Source organism: Penicillium antarcticum, assembly GCF_028974205.1.
Source record: "Penicillium antarcticum strain IBT 31339 chromosome Unknown utg000006l_segment0_segment0, whole genome shotgun sequence".
NCBI classification, from domain to species: Eukaryota; Fungi; Ascomycota; class Eurotiomycetes; order Eurotiales; family Aspergillaceae; genus Penicillium; species Penicillium antarcticum.
In genome coordinates, this window is record NW_026695304.1 from 281,015 (window position 1) to 296,798 (window position 15,784).

Sequence of the window (15,784 nt, forward strand, 5' to 3'; positions counted from 1 at the left end):
CTTGATCTAGCCCACTTCCTGATATGTAGCAATACCAAACCTCACTCCAACAAGCTATGTTTTGATTGAATCGTATCCTCGTTATGGGGTATTTACATATCGTGATATATAAGACGAGTGGCAGTCTACAACCGCCGATACACATGCATCTGGAACCGCATATCCTCCAGCCCGGCACCTTCACCGACTTCGTACTTCAACCGCCTGTCATCGCGTCTCCACCACCTCGATTCCTCGGTATAAACTCTCTCCCATTTGCCCTTTGCTACTGACAGCAGTGTGTGATCAAGGAGGAACTTCATTGGATAGTTCCTTTCTTGGGGCTCGCCATCCGGTCCCTTTCCAAGCTTCAAAGTCGAATAGCTGCCGGGACTATCGACAACAAGCAGGATCGCACCGGCAGGAAGAATCTCTGTCATGCGGAGTAAGAATCCAGTAGTCTTAGGCATGGATGTAGAGAAAAGCTCGTTCAGTGTGAACATGATAGGAACGAGGATGGAAGAGAAGGGTGTGGAAGAAGCAGGCCCCATGAAGACCTCCCTCAAGTCCTCTTCGGGGATAGTAAGGACATCAGACCGGCGGAACGAAACATCAAAATTATCCCCATTGGAGGGAAGCAATGGTGACCGATACCTCGTCGTTTGCGCGAACGGCACTTCGGCCGAAGTGATGGTTCGCGTAAGTCTGTCGACAATCTTCGACCAGTCGGCAATATCGACAGCAGAAACAGAGAGACTTGGTCCAGCTGCGCTCTTGACATCTGCCTTCTGTTCCTCCTTGCTCTGGGTGTCTTCCAGAGACACGGCGGCAACACCATCCTCAAGCGACTGCTCGCCATGACCCAAATCTCTCCATGCGGCCGCAAGGGCAACAATCTCAGCACCAGCGCCGCCACCAATGCAGACAACGCGAGTACATTTGTTAGAAGGTATCCTGGAACGCCCGCGAGTGTTCTCCTCTTCCTCCTTCATCCAGCATAGCACACCCTTCAACAACCCCGCATATCCCAAAGACCGCGACGCACTCCAGCGCAAAGCATAAGCACGCAACAAATCCTCACCAGCCTCAGTAAATGCCGAGTCAAAGTCACGTTGATAAAGAAGACCCTTGATAGTCTGGATCAAAGATTTCATATCCAGCTCGTCGTTCTTATCCTCCAATTGCGCTTCACCAGACTCGGCATCTGGGTTCGCAGGTGCCGACTCTGCGGCTACGTGGTTCGTAAGGAGGGCAGTCTTGAATACATCGAGAAGCAATTGTTGAAGGGAAAGGTGAACTTTGCCGACAATCTCGAAGCCATTAGGGTTTTCGGGCTCTGGTGCGGCTTCGCGCTCGACTTTTTGAACGTGCTGTTTGTTCGTCGGGGGCGCTTGTTTCGCGCGTTGTGGTTTCGCTTTTGGGCCAGGGGATCTCCTGCGGTTTCCTTGACGTGGGCCTGGCATTTTAGACGGGATATGTGGATTCGTGTGAAGTCAAGAGAAAGAGAGAAAGAAATAAGATCTCAATGTGGGGGGAACTTTTTTTCCTTATCGTTATCAGGATCTATAGACGTCGCATGTTGCGGCAATAACCGTGTTGTATGGGAAAACTGAGGTGACGACCATATTCATTGTTTTAGATATAAGTTCTATTCGAGGAGAATAACGATTATGAATTAGCCGATGTAAACATTTACGTCACGCGAGTGTAGAGGCTACCTGTGGGTCAAAAAGTAGGATTGAATCCGCATAATTTACGGCAATACAGCACAAACATGCTAAAATATCAATTCAAATGGCGAGAGCCGCATCTGACAAGTAAATCGAGCAATCTGACCATGTCAAACCACGTCAGACCACGACAGACCATGCAAGATAACCATGCCTGAACTCCAGACTCCGGACTCCGACTAGGAGCTCCGATTCAGCCCCCACAGGCGTTAGCTCAGACGATCTTTTAAAACATGTTTCTCCCAGATTCATCGACCTCAGGGGAGCCCAAAGCAACATGTAGGAGAAAAATGTACCAGAAAGTCCACCCAGGATGCGGAGGAGTACCAATCGTATCAAACTCTACCTCTACCGGGTCGCACTAGTATTTGCGGTGATGATATTTGCATGGGATACCTACGACATCTTCATCAGACAGAACCAGACACAAAAACTATCGACTCTCAAATATTCTGGCGAGCATATAACATGGACACCCTGTGGAGATCTCAAAGGCAGCCAGGTCGAATGCAGCAACATCACCGTCCCAATGGACCAGTTCGATCCTCAAAACTCTGGAGATAAGACCTTTACCATTCCACTTGTTCGCTTGCGTAGTGAAAAGGCTACCCAAAACCTTGTCATGAACCCTGGTGGTCCAGGAGCAAGTGGTTTCGAGTTCTTGTACCGCCGAGGCGAACAAATCCGAACAATAGTCGGCAATAAATTCCACCTTCTCTCATTCGATCCTCGCGGCGTCAATAGCTCAACACCCGTAGCAACATGCTACCCAGACGCTAAGGCAGCAGCAACATTATCAGGCGTTCGAGCTTCCAATCCGACGATTGATAGTCCCGAGGTCTACGCATGGGCACAGAACTTCGTTAAAGCATGCGCCGACACGATGGGCGAGCACGCCAAATACACAAATACACCACAGACAGCAGCAGATATCAACAACATCCTCGAGGCAGTTGGGCAAACAGATTTGATCTACTAGGGATTCAGCTACGGCAGTCTCCTCGGACAGACATACGCAAGCTTATACCCCGAGCGCGCGAAACGGGTTATAATCGACGGCATCGTGAACCAGTGGCAAAGATACGAAGAACTCTACGAAAAAGAATCAATGATAGACACAGACACTGTGCTAGACGGATTCTTTGACGAGTGCATCAAAGCCGGTGCCACACACTGCCCGCTAGCCTAGCTAGCGACATCCAAAGAAGAACTGCGTGAAACAGTACTCTTTTTCATGGCCAAACTGCGAGAGCAACCAATTAGTGTCTACATCAACAATACCAACTACGGCCTGTTGACCTACGACATGCTCTGGTACAACGGCGTCTTCCCGACACTATATAAGCCACCAACCTGGTACACCCTCGCAAACAATTTCTTCAAATTAATCCAAGGGAACGCAACCCCCGCCTTCGAAGCCTACCAAGCCGGCGGACTGGAGGCAATGCCAGACCAATCATTTGCATTCATATACCTCAACGACGGCTTAAGCGGACCAAAGAACTGGCCCACAGGTCGCGCATCCCTTTTGGATAAAATCACACCCTGGTTGAACGAGAGTCTGTTCAGCGAAGCCAGTTTCAAGATCTATTATATGAAACAGCAATGGACCGTCCCGAAGACGCATACATATGTCCCGCAAAAGGGAGTGAAGACTGCTCATCCGTTGTTAATCCTGTCTACATCCTACGACCCAGTGTGTCCGCTTGTCTCGGCGCGCTCGGCTAATGAGGCTTTTGTTGGGTCGCAGATTGTTGAGGTTAAAGGGTATGGGCATTGTTCTGTTGCGGCTGCTTCTGTTTGTCTTGCGAAACGCGTCCGTGCATTTTTGGAGGAGGGGACTATGCCTAAGGGGTATACGCAGTGTGAGGTTGATGCACCTTATTTTGTTCGGCCGGATGGGAGTGGGTTGGTTTCTGTTCAGCGGCAGTTTGATAATGCTGAGGATGAGAAGATTCATCTTGCGCAAGTGGAATTGGCGAGGGACTGGGACTTTTCTCTGCCGTTCCTGTATTAAATTGCTTTGTTTTTGGTTGGTTTTCTCTCCAGTGTGTGATATATATACATCTAGTCTAGGATCGAAATATATTGTTACTCTATGTTGTCTAAGACGGCAAGAACATTACGAAGACAGTACATCTACAGGGTTATGTTGTACTCTTGATTCTATAAGGAGCTTGTTTAGTGCGCTTTTGAAAAGGAGTCGGATTGTCCGCTAAACTATTGGGAGGAAGACAAATTATCGATGATATCCACACCTGTAGCAGTGAAGACACAAAAGCCACACAAGTACACAAATACACAACCAAGTCACAGATATGAAAGAAAAAGGACCCGCAGGAGGATTCCGACGGGGACGAATGGTATTCTAGGCACGGAGCCCAAACAAGAGTGGAAAAAATATTGAAAAAGAAAGAGGCCCAGGGCAACGATCGTAGAGAAAGTCAATAAATCCGTGCGTCACTCACACAAGATACATAAACGATTGACAAGAAGAGGCAAGATCATACTCGAGACAATTACGCCTTGAGAAGTAAAGAAATTCGTAATGAACGTCTGGGTGGAAGACGCAAATGGTGAAACCGCCTAAGAAAAATAAATCCACAGGAAAGCCGGAACAAAGTGCAATATGTACAGATCGATCGATTGAAAGGAGACGCCCACGCTTGTCGAGAATAGGCAATGGGAAACACGCAGAGAAGGGATGGCTCAAAAGAATTTGTCAGGATGTCGCTATGCCGAGGTTGCGCCGTAAATCAAAGTGAAAATGCATCAAGACCAAAGCGCACATGCGCTTACGACTGGGGTCGCTCGTTGGCAGCCGCTTCAGTGGAAGGCTTCTCCTTGTCTTTGACCTTCCAGAAGTGCATCAGGCGGCTGAGGCGCCGACCCTTCTTCCTCGACTTTTCAGAAGCATCACCAGGAGGTTTCTCCTCCTGATTCAGCTTACTCCGCTCGGTATGGGGTCCACCGACCAGCTTGGAAAGACTGGCCAAGCTAGTGCGCTTGGAGGCGTTAGCTTGACTGGTTCGGCGGGTTCCAGCACCGGAGAAAGATGCTGCTCGGTCGGTGGAAAGACGTGCACGCGGGAAGAAGGAAGCTGCCGAGAAACGGTTCAGTGTGTTGGTCATGGTGGATGCACTGCTAGTCAAAGATGGAACATCTTCGACTGATGCATAGGGGTAGTCCGAGGGAAGATGATGATAAGAGTGTGAAAAGTGCCGGTCGGTCATCGAGGATGCCGCAATTGATCGGGGGGCATCCGGGGATGGGAAGGACGACTCAGATGGCGAAACACCCGGGTGTAGCGAGAAAGGCGGAATGCTGGGTATTAGCTCAACAGGAGACGTGGAGGGTCGCTTGTCAACAGCCAAGAAGCGAGGAGAGACGTCAGGGCTGGGTGGTCCCATGCCGCTGGATGCAGGCTCTTCCGCCCTCAAGATCTCCACGGGGCTTCGAGGCTTGCTAGTGAAGGGGTTGCTAACAATTTGAGTTTCATTAACCGCGGGTGTCTGCTCAGATTCTCGATTGTTTGCAAATTGATCGGTAGGCCGAATTCCCAGACCAGCGTTTGCAGGTGTTTCGGGTGTTTCGGGCGGGTTGCTAGCAGCAGGAGCACGGGTGGTGTCCTCGGTGTCAGAGGTATCATTACTGTGAACCGACTTCTTATCATCCTCGGATGTCGGAATAGTTGCTTTCTTAGCGGGTGAAATGAGAGCTGGTGCGCGCTCATTCTTGGGAGACTGCGATGCAGCTAGAAAAGCGTCCTCTTCCTCCTCGTCAAACACATCCGGAGTCTCAACTGTGTTATTAGGACCAAGACGAAATGCGCCTAGAGCGCTGCGATCAAACGGAGGCATCACTGGGGCACTTTCCGCACGACGGTGGTAACGCATCTCTGGGCCAACAAATTCACCACGTCTACCACCGCTGTACATACGCTGGGTTGCCACGGAGAAGTTGTTGTTATTCGCACCCTGGTCACTTGGGCGCATATCGGGAGTATTGAACGGTCCCAGTGCAGCGTCGAGGTCGATGATCGGGCTACTCAGGATATTATCGTGCGGGCCGGTCTCCTGCTCATAGAAACTCCTCGGTTTCCAGGAAGTCTCGAGGGTAGACACAGGGGGAACGGAGGGACGATCATTTCGAACCGGTTCGAGAGCAGACGGAGGCATGGTTGGATTGGTGGGAGTCTGAATGACAACAACATCGTCATTGTCAAAGTCAACATCGAGAGCGGATCCGGCTTCTGAGTTGGTCCGAGTGAGAGCAGGAGGGCGAGGTGCGAGGGCACGAGGCACAGGTGGTTTGTCCTCTGCTTCTTGCTTTTCCTCCTTCTTGTCGTGTTTGTCATGCTTGTCGTGTTTCTCATGCTTGTCGTGCTTGTCTTGCTTCGCATGGCGCTTACTCTTACTCTTGGTGCGAGTTAGAATGGAACCAGCCCAAGAGCGAACACGCTTCTGCTTCTTTTTCTTCGACTTGGAATTTGACTTGTCGCAAGTCGTGTTTTCCGTCGCTTCGTCGTCGGATGTTTCGGAACCATCATCAGAAATCGAAGGGCGGGAATGGTCTGTCGAGTGGGCATCATCGGGTGAGAGTGTGGAATCGAGATGCGGCGTGGACTTGCTCTTTCGAGCGCGCGAATGCCCTGCTGCAGAATGCGAACGTTTAATCGAAGAGACTCCCGCTGGATCATCCATTTGCATGAAATCAATAGCCAAAGATGCGTCGGCAGTTTTCGGCCTCGCCTTTGGCTTACGATGAGGTCGCGGTGTTACCCGGTCTGTGAAAGCAGGCTTTTCAAGCTGCTGGAATTTGATTGTGGCCGCGCTGTCTGAGGTTTCATGTGAGATTGCAGATACAGGGCGTCCAGCCTCAGGGGCTTGGATGTTTAAGGCAACTTCCGCTTGGAGAGCAGCCGGGATCGGAGGAACGGGAGGAATCGAAGGAGAAGGCGGGAATTGAGGAGATGCAGGGGGCGTAGGACGACCGAGACTCATGCCTGATTGAGAAACTGGTCGAGCAGGAGACTCGATGGTGCTCTTGTGTTGAGGGTCAGCAGGTGTGCAAGGCGCACTTCCAGCCCCAGTATTGGGACCGAGTGCTTTGGTAATTGCATTCAAGTCGACATTAGAGATCGCGGCAGAACGACGATGAGCATGGTTCCGGCGTCCTGGAACTCTTCCAACACCTGGCCCTGGAGGCGGCAGCCCCGGTTGAGCTGCCACGGAAGGTTCTTCTCGTTTATCGCCCCCGACCGTTTCTGGGGTCACTAGATGATCGCCACCAACAAACTCACTGGGACGTCGACGATGTCCCCCGGCTCGATTCGAAATAGACGGTGCTGAAAGATGTAACGACTGCTCAGAGCCAGGATTAAAAGAGAATGCCGGTAATGCGGGCCGCTCCCGACGCTCGAGGGTCTCTGATTGAGTCTCGGGAGCATCGGGGTCTCGTGCTGGAAATACGAATGGAGGATTAGGCAACGGAGTACCCATGCTGTGACGATTGCCGGGGGCGTTGGATTGAGGATCGAAATGCGGGAACCCTTGGGACGGCGGCAGTGAAATGGATGCCATGGCGACAAAATAACAGGTAAGAAAATCTAGTGAAGTGACCACGAAATCCCGGTTGACAAGATCCAGAGACCTCCAGACCGTTTGACTTCCCTTCAGCGACTGGAAAGCCTAGGAACCTGGAGGCCTTCAAACTCTCGCGGGGGTCATTGAATCTTCCGCACCGGGTGGAAGCAAGACCAAATACTTTTAAGGAATGGACGGCCACAAGGCCAAAAGGGAAGAGGTTGACGGTGAGTAGAGGTTGAAAGAGAGAAGAGAAGAACAACAAATCCAGGAGGGGAAAGGGTGGTCGGATACGGTACAGGTAATTACGGATGCCTCAGGCTGAGATACGGGAGTATAGAAGAAGGGGATAGTATAAACTAGGATGTACTAGGATAGACTGGGATGATGGGATGGATAATGGCCTATTTTAGCATGGCGCACTGTTCAAATCTTTTCTTTATGCTCCTTTCTCCCCTGAAGAGCAAGGATAGTATCCAGGTACCTGCACATGGAGAACATTCCACATTGGGTGACATCTGTCAGAATGGCCAACTTTGCAGTAATGTAGTTCTAGCCTTTTAGCCTACCCTACACGGTGGGCCTACATAACAAAAAGGGTAGAAGTAGAGGACGTCACGACTGGTTGCCACTGGGTAACAGTAGTTCGTACATCTCCACTGGGAGGCCTAGTAAACCAGGGCATATCAGTCAATCCTGGGGTCCTCCAGGCACCAATCAACAAGAGGAAAAGTGGGCATGCTCTCTGCCAATCAATCGGCCTAATTGACCATCCAAATCTCGCTTGCCTCGGTGGGTCCGAGGGGGATAGCGCGCCAAGGGGCGAATTCAGAGACAGAGTAAGGATGATACCCTGGAAATGGTACTGCACTAGTAGAATCTAGTAAATTATATCTGGGCAGAGCAAATTAGTTGCCAAGTAAGTCCATACTCTATATTCCTAGATGCTGGCCGAGAATTGTTGACAAAGGGTCTGCGGAGTCAGATCGGATATAAATAGTGGCGCCAGACGTATCTTAGCGCCATTTGACAGGGGTGAGATCCAAGCAAACGGGCTGTGAAACATCATCCCTGGCGTCCGAAGAGGGGATCTTTCTTTGTCTGATCCAATAACAATGGCGGCTTTGAGGCTTGGGGAGAAGCCGTGGGGCAGATCGTCCGAGGAGTTATTGGGACGGCAACGGAAGATCCTGACTCTGTATATGTAGGTGTGTGAGAAGATGACCTGTAGTTTGCTTTGCACTTGCTCACCGTTCTTTCCTTGTGGCAAGATACTACATAATGTTCCTAGCCCGAGACCGTACATGAAGATACATGGCTTTACATGAATACTACATGGATTGCGCTAATGATGTGCATTAGGGATTAATTACGCAGTGGATCTGATTCGCGGACTTGCAATCGCCACTAAATACGCCGTATAGTAATTTTAGAATGCTTTGTAATTTCCTTTGTACTGTATTCCTGCGAAACTTGTGCGAAACAATTAACGAATGCGAAGCTCAAGGCACTCGGACATAGCCGACTACCAAAAAATGATAAGTACGAGTCATGATGTCAGAAGCAAATCTCTGCCTCGATTCCCCAATAAAATTAAGTTAATTGTGATCTATGAGCCGAGGTAGTGAACCATTTAAGTCTACAATCTGGGGGTGCGAACCATCCGAAATTTCGCCGACCCTTTGTAGGGTTTCTCGTACTGGAAAGAAATTAACCGGCTAAGATTCTCCTTTAACATAGTTTTCTCAGACCAACAGTTTGACCTAAATATGTGCCACAAAGCTACATTCATCGCAGAAAACGAGACGGGCAAGATCAGATCCATGCGATACCCTCCATGCCGAAAGATTGCATTGCGTACTTGCCTACGCTGTACAATTTACTGTGATAAGGCGTAACCTAGGGCTATTCCACCTGAAGTAGCCAGCATCCCAGTATAACAGGGTCTTCTGCCTCGATAGGGGCAGTTGAGAATGCTGTAGTCAGTTATATGTTAGCCGATCATACCGGAAAGATCGATAGGCTCTCCTTTGCCGGAAGTCTGTCAACATCAGTACTATACAACGGACATTGCCCACCACGTTGTGGTTGACCACGACCACGACGACTAGACGGTGTTCTGATCCTTTCCTCCGTATCTTGCCATGCACGCCTTTTATCCATCATCATTCGCTGCCATGTTGTACCCTGTGCATTGAGTTGTTCCATCAAAGTGTCCTTGTCCCCAGCGGCTTCGTGTGAAGCACGAACAATCTCAACTCGTGCTCGTATGTTCTTAGCAGAGGACCACTCTAGGGCAACATCGCCACCCCTGGTGCGATAGTGAAATACCGTGTTCCCTTGGATACCAACAGCATTAACATCAGTTCCATGACGAAGCAGGACGTTCACTACCTGCACCTGACGTAAATTTCTGGCCGCTAAGAGTAGAGGCGTTTCACCATTTTTGTCCACATGTCTTGGATCAGCGCCGTGAACTATCAAGAGTTCGGGCAGAGTAGTTTCATCGTCACCGTGCCTGCAAAGCGTGCAAAATTTATGAACGGTCTGGTTGTCGTTATATAGCGCACTGACATAGGCGTCTGCGTCCCACAATAACTAAGTTGCGATCTCAATGTGATTGCCACTGCAGAAGGCGTGGTGCGCCAATGATGAAGCGGTGTCATTCCCTTTCGACTCCGAGACATCCACGGTGTTTTGGCCAATACCAGCTAGAAGAACTTTGACTGTGTTGACTAGTCCGGGAGCAATTTCATCATCGGGTCGAACATATTCACACGTATCAAGCCCTATGGCCGCCCATGGATTGGTAGACAACCATGACTATCACGAACGAGCACGTATGCGATATCGCGATAGTCAGATATTTCTTGCAGGCCCTCTGAATTCCAGCCTAAACCCCCGATACAAAGTACAGTGAAACCCGGTGGATAGCCTTTATGCCGTCCCTCCACAAAACTCATCCAGGTCGGCTCCTTTGCTAAGCAGTCGTTCAACCAATGAAGAGCTAGTGTGAAACATAGCCGGCTCAAGAATAGTATTTCCGGGCTGTCTTTGCTGGGGACCAGAGATTCAGCAAGGGAAAAAGGCTTGGGAAACAAGCGTCTTGCGCAGAGGCGCCTCTGTCGAGAAGGATGTGTATCAACTTCTTGTATAATCCTGAATCCCCCTGGTGCGGATATTGAATTGTGGGAGAAGAGGAAAAGTAGTGGTCTAACATTGAGACGTCACTTTGTTTGATTATTACGTAGAGAAGTATATCTCAATAGTACTGGTAGAGCGTGAAAACATCTCTATCAATAGGGGTAAGTGGAGATTCGTGTGGGTGAGTATTGCTTCGAAATCTGCTGTACATCTCTGATGGAGAGGCAAACATATGAGCTAAATGTATCATACCACTCATAATCTACGTGTAATTGAGTGGTACATGCAGTCATGATTGCGAATGTTCTGATAGCAGCTGAATGGCCAATATAATGTGTCTAACTTCTTAATGCGCGTGATCTCCAAGGACGAATTCAGTTGTAGCCATATTCCACATTTGAGAGGCCCAGGGAAAGCCTAGTAGGTCGTTATTCTTAGTGCCTAGCTATGTAGTAAATTCATCCATAATGTAACAAAGCTAAGCTCTGTAAAGGCCATATGCATTCATCGTACTTCGTCTGTCAGCCTTCCCTCTGTCGGGAATTGTGACCCCTTACCAGCGGCATCAATGATGGACGATGCCGAGCATATCAAAACGGCCCCGGAGAGACTAGCCGATGATGGCCATGAAATCATCTTGATGATGCATTCATACGGCGGGGTATGCGGTACTGAAAGCACCAAGGAAGAAACCAGGAGGTATCATCCATCCCGTCCATGTCAGCCCCCCAGTACCTGAAATCATAGCTGAAACTATTCTTTTCTGTGACTAATTTATGGTGTCTCCGTCTTGAAGTTTTACGGCTCGCACTATGCCACATGCAACATAACCAACTTGCATCTACGAGGTGTCAGAGAGGATCCGTGGCTCTAGTGACGTCCACATCAGGATACTTTGGGTCAACAGGATTTGGTGAATTAATGGTGTCGCTCCGTTCTTCACACCGACCCCTACATTCAAAGCACTGGGCGAGCAATGGAGGGAGTCCGGTCTCGAATTCAACACACTAGAAAGTGTTGCAACGGCCATTGCTCTCGCCTGTTCACGAGATGAGAGTGGTAAATGCTATATGGTACTGCTTCTGACACTTCTTCCTCCCTGGCTACCAATGTATGCTAATGTTTACACAGATCGCCGGAGGAATGTCTGTGGAAGTAGAAGACTGCAGAAAATCGCTTGTCCCACCGTGGCTTGGGCATGAAACTGGCGAGTTGTTACGATCTGCCAGCAAGCTCTTTGAGAACGATGGTTATCCATTGCCTGGGGCGGGTGCATAATGTAGACATGCTGCAATATTCCTACTCCAACAGGCAGAAATTTAGAATATAGCCTTGCTTTAACGAAATTCCAGTAAGCATCCACAATACACCGAGTGCTACTATTGAACACCATGAGATTGGGGGTGCGAATTGCAGCCCTCATCAACGATCACTAGGTCAGAAACTGGACGTGCTGCTCATTTAGAAATCCTCAATCACCTCATGTCAGACGCATGTCAATTACAGTGCCTCGCAATTGGGCTTGCGCCACAATGCATACGAAAATCAACCCGAAATATCTAGAGCCGGCAGCATGAAAAAGCCCAATCGGCAAAAAAAAAAAAGAAGTGGAACAATTTGGAAAATTAATATGCTGTACAAGGCAGAAACGCTGAACGAAGACCCGAATGCAATATATGAAGAAATCCCAACACCAACAATCTATGCATCACTGTCAGACTCGACTTCGTCATTCTCGAGATGCTTCTTGCGCTCCTCGTTCATTTCTCTATAAGTGCTGAAGCTCAGCATGAAAAATGCAACCATGATCAAAATGCCACCAATGATAGATGCCATAGAAAGAGGATCGCCTGTTCGGAACCAGTCCACCAGAGCGACGAGGAAGATAGTGAGAAGCGCAGCAACTGATGAGAGGACAGGTGATGTCAGAGAAATAAGCACCAGGAATGAACCGGAGAATGCTGTTTCGGTTAGTGCTGAGTCATTTTAATAAGCATCTAGTACTTACTCGCATTGGCACACACGGAGACGATCAACATCCGGCCTGCCTCGCCTGTGGGCCATTCAAAGGTCTCCCATCCCGTCCAGTGTAGGAAAGGCAAGGGGATCCACAGCACGAGAAGAGTAAAGGCTCCGATCAGACTGCCAAAGGTATTGGCAAAGATTGTACCACGGCCCGGACTGGTACCTTCCGGAGGACAGGCGAAGCGCTTGTAGAGCACCTCATACAGTCCGTAAAGAACGCTTCCAATACCAATGACGATATTGCCAAGCAGCCTGTTCTGGGCTCCATCATCGCCCCCTTTGGAGGCCTTCTTCTCAGGTCGGTCACCGTACGCAACGACCATCACACCAATAGTAGCGACTGCAACGGAGAACACCTTGTCGAAGCGTAGCTTCTCATTCAAGAGAGGAATGGAGAATGCGTACGCAAAGAAAGCGGAACAGTTGTAAATAGCTGTCAGGTCACTGGCCGTCGTCATGTTGACCGCGACATACCATGAGCCTCCGGCGATTGTGAGCGCAGTAGTCACAAAAGCGGTGGTCTTAACCATGTACGGGATAGGAGATCTATTTGAAGAGCGGTTGGTGAGGTGTACATCCTGGGATTCAACCATTTGCGCAGTAGTGCGAAGGAGAAAGACGTGTCGTCGCCAGAACGCCTCCCATGACATCTTCCGTTTTTGGATTCGAAGGATTCCGAGTTGGACCAGCCAAAGCAAGGACCAAGAACCGTGGGTCATATAGCTGCATAGGGGCGGTAAGCTTTTACATCCCGAGGACTAAATTTGCGCATGGGGCTTGGGGTGGCCGGCTCATCTCCGTTGGCACTTACAGCATGCAATAGGGTTTCTTCCAACCCAGCTCATTCTGGATGTACGAAGCAGTCTCCGTTTGGACGACGAAGCTAGCCAAGCTGAGCAGGAGGAATCCCGATGCAATCATATATTTCTTGCGAGTCGCTTGGGCAGCGTCGTGTTCCGGGCTCTTACTCCGGATGGTAGGGCGTCTGGTATGGTGCAGCATGGGCCGGCCTTCTGTGTCATCATTTTCAAAGCTTGAGCGGGATAGACGACCCTGGCGGCCATCTTTAAGCAGGGGTTGTTGCGAGCGGCCATCCGTGGGTCGGTGCAATGGGGGGCGATTTACAGCCATCTCGTCGTCTGAGTCTTGGGAGTCGTGAGTCGAATCGTGGACTGTGTCCGGGGTTGAGATCACCCGTGGCTCTGAGAGCTCAAAGGTATCTGAAGCCACAGCGTCGTTGATGAGGGAGTTGTTGATCGTCTTGATTATTGCATGGAATCCGCCGTGGTCAGGGGGATTCTCCTCCGATCTATGGTCCTTGCGAAAAAAATAACAGATAAGAGGTGGAAGTCAAGGGGCGAGCAGATGAGGTTGCTGAATGACAGTATTCGACAAAGTATAACGCATGAGACCAGTTCCCACGTGCTTTGGCTCTGGCTCTGGTTTTATTGTACTACCCCGTTCGCAGTGTATGGTTGCATGCGATCCAGGAACAGGTCGAGGTTCCGGGATTTTGGGATAGCTCTAAGATGAGGCTGATAGCCAATGCAAGCCGGTGGGAAACGAATGTCGGGATCAATGGGGTATGAAATGGAGAGTGAGAAGAGACAAATCAGCGTCAAAAGGCGTTGGTTGGCCGCCTCCAGCTGTCGTCACAGGGGTCCCGCTTTGGGCGTTCACGTGATCACGGGGCGCACGCTAAGCCACTCTAGGACTGGCGCAGTATCATTATGTCATGTCTTGGCATTCCCCTCAGAAAATCTGGGGCTAAGAGCTTTATTTAGATCAGAAAGACACTGTTTTACAGCAGCTGACCTTTTTGGCCCCATCTTATAGCCCACTAAAAATGGTCCAACTGTCTAATATGGGTGTGTTGTATACCTCCACTTTGCTAACTCTGTCCCATCTTGGAACTATCAAACACCGGATCAAACACCGGCTTAGGGTAGTAGTGCGACTCCGGAAATGTCTGTATGTTGTTCTGTGTGACCGATTAAGTCGCCATATTTCAGATCCTATAAACAGCTCTCGCAATATCTTGATACAGTGCCTAGTCTACTTAGGCCCATACAAAGCCTTCTGAGTATCGTAGGTATACTTCAGATCCAGATGCCAATAAACAGGTGACTCGGCCTTGGCAACAAGCCAAGCCTTATCCAAAGCCTGAACAACCTCCTCAGGCAAAGGACCCTTCTGGAGATCAGCAAGGTTGGTTTCAAGCTGACCAAAGCTGCTAACACCGACGAGGACACCATCACGGCCGCCATTATCCATTCGTAGCGCAGAGTGGTGTCGCACCCAGCGAAGAGCAGTCTCCAACAAGGTGAGACCGTGCTTCTCCACAACGGGCTCGATCAGGCTAAGAGCTTCGAAGGTAGCATCTCGGAAGTAGCGTTGGCGGTAGTTGGAGCCGGTTGCGCTTCCCTCGCCGAATCTGCCTTCGGCGGGGATATCGCGTGTCTTGTATTTTCCAGAGAAGAGACCACCGGCTAGAGGGTTGTAAGTGACTATGTCGAGGCCGTACCGGTGGCAGGCAGGGACGAGTTCTGTCTCGATATTGCGTGCTATCATGAATAATTGCGTCAGTTCAGACTTGTGATGGAAATCGAAGGACATGAAAGATATTGAAGGTGAAAATAAAGTAGATACTCACTAATGGCATTATACATGGCCTGGTATATGGTAGGACGAACCCATCCATTGGCAGCGCACAGCGTACAGATCTCAGCCACCTCGAAGGAAGTGAAGTTACTCAGACCAAGCTGAACAAACTTGCCCTCCTTGTGTAACTGGTTGACAGCCTCGAGTGTCTCGGCAAATGGAGTCGCGCGGTCCGCAGCATGCAGATAGAAGATATCAACAGTGTCAGTCTGCAGCTCCTTCAGAGAAAGCTCGAAGTTCTCACGGAGGATGTTCGGCTTGTGAAAGCCGGGCTGGTGCGGGTACCATTTGGTAGCAATAGTCAAGCCGCGCGACTTCCAGTTCGCCTTGGCCGTAAAAGCCTCCTGCTCCCCACCGACGTAGATGCGAGCGGTGTCGATCTCATTGAAGCCTTGCTGCTGGAAGTAATCGAGGCACTTGTTGTACTCGTCGAGCGAGGTAATCCGGGCACCCTTGTCCTCAGAGGGACCAAAGGTCATTAGCCCGAGAATGACTCTGGGCTGGGGGTTCTGCGCAATGAGAGGCATGTTGATTGATGTGTTGAGAGTTGGAGGTCAAGTGGGGATGGCGGGGCTGCGGAGGACCCCGATAAATATGATCACGGCCGACGCCTTCGTATTTATTCCTCGTGTTCGTAGAATCTCTACACATTTCCACTTG

The 15,784-nt window shown here is 49.9% G+C and overlaps 5 protein-coding genes across 5 annotated transcripts; 1 reads left to right on the forward strand and 4 right to left on the reverse strand.

Moving 5' to 3' along the window:
- Positions 1-125: 125 nt before the first annotated feature.
- On the reverse strand, positions 126-1,442 carry N7508_006187 (25S rRNA (uracil2843-N3)-methyltransferase; the record flags this gene model as incomplete). The annotated part of the gene is made up of 1 exon (XM_058464253.1): positions 126-1,442. The coding sequence occupies one exon, from the start codon at positions 1,440-1,442 to the stop codon at positions 126-128; it is 1,317 nt and encodes a 438-aa protein (XP_058318106.1).
- Positions 1,443-2,022: 580 nt separating this feature from the next.
- On the forward strand, positions 2,023-3,726 carry N7508_006188 (alpha/beta hydrolase; the record flags this gene model as incomplete). The annotated part of the gene is made up of 3 exons (XM_058464254.1): positions 2,023-2,661; positions 2,719-2,872; positions 2,933-3,726. 3 exons carry the CDS (start codon positions 2,023-2,025, stop codon positions 3,724-3,726), a joined length of 1,587 nt encoding a protein of 528 aa, XP_058318107.1.
- Positions 3,727-4,504: 778 nt separating this feature from the next.
- Positions 4,505-7,291, reverse strand: N7508_006189 (putative cell wall proline rich protein; the record flags this gene model as incomplete). The annotated part of the gene is made up of 1 exon (XM_058464255.1): positions 4,505-7,291. One exon carries the CDS (start codon positions 7,289-7,291, stop codon positions 4,505-4,507), a length of 2,787 nt encoding a protein of 928 aa, XP_058318108.1.
- A 1,908-nt stretch (positions 7,292-9,199) lies between these two features.
- Positions 9,200-9,666, reverse strand: N7508_006190 (uncharacterized protein; the record flags this gene model as incomplete). The annotated part of the gene is made up of 3 exons (XM_058464256.1): positions 9,200-9,270; positions 9,364-9,605; positions 9,626-9,666. 3 exons carry the CDS (start codon positions 9,664-9,666, stop codon positions 9,200-9,202), a joined length of 354 nt encoding a protein of 117 aa, XP_058318109.1.
- Positions 9,667-12,139: 2,473 nt separating this feature from the next.
- On the reverse strand, positions 12,140-15,651 carry N7508_006191 (uncharacterized protein; the record flags this gene model as incomplete). Its single annotated transcript, XM_058464257.1, has 5 exons — positions 12,140-12,399; positions 12,447-13,186; positions 13,275-13,772; positions 14,523-15,027; positions 15,117-15,651. 5 exons carry the CDS (start codon positions 15,649-15,651, stop codon positions 12,140-12,142), a joined length of 2,538 nt encoding a protein of 845 aa, XP_058318110.1.
- Between the last annotated feature and the right edge of the window lie 133 nt (positions 15,652-15,784).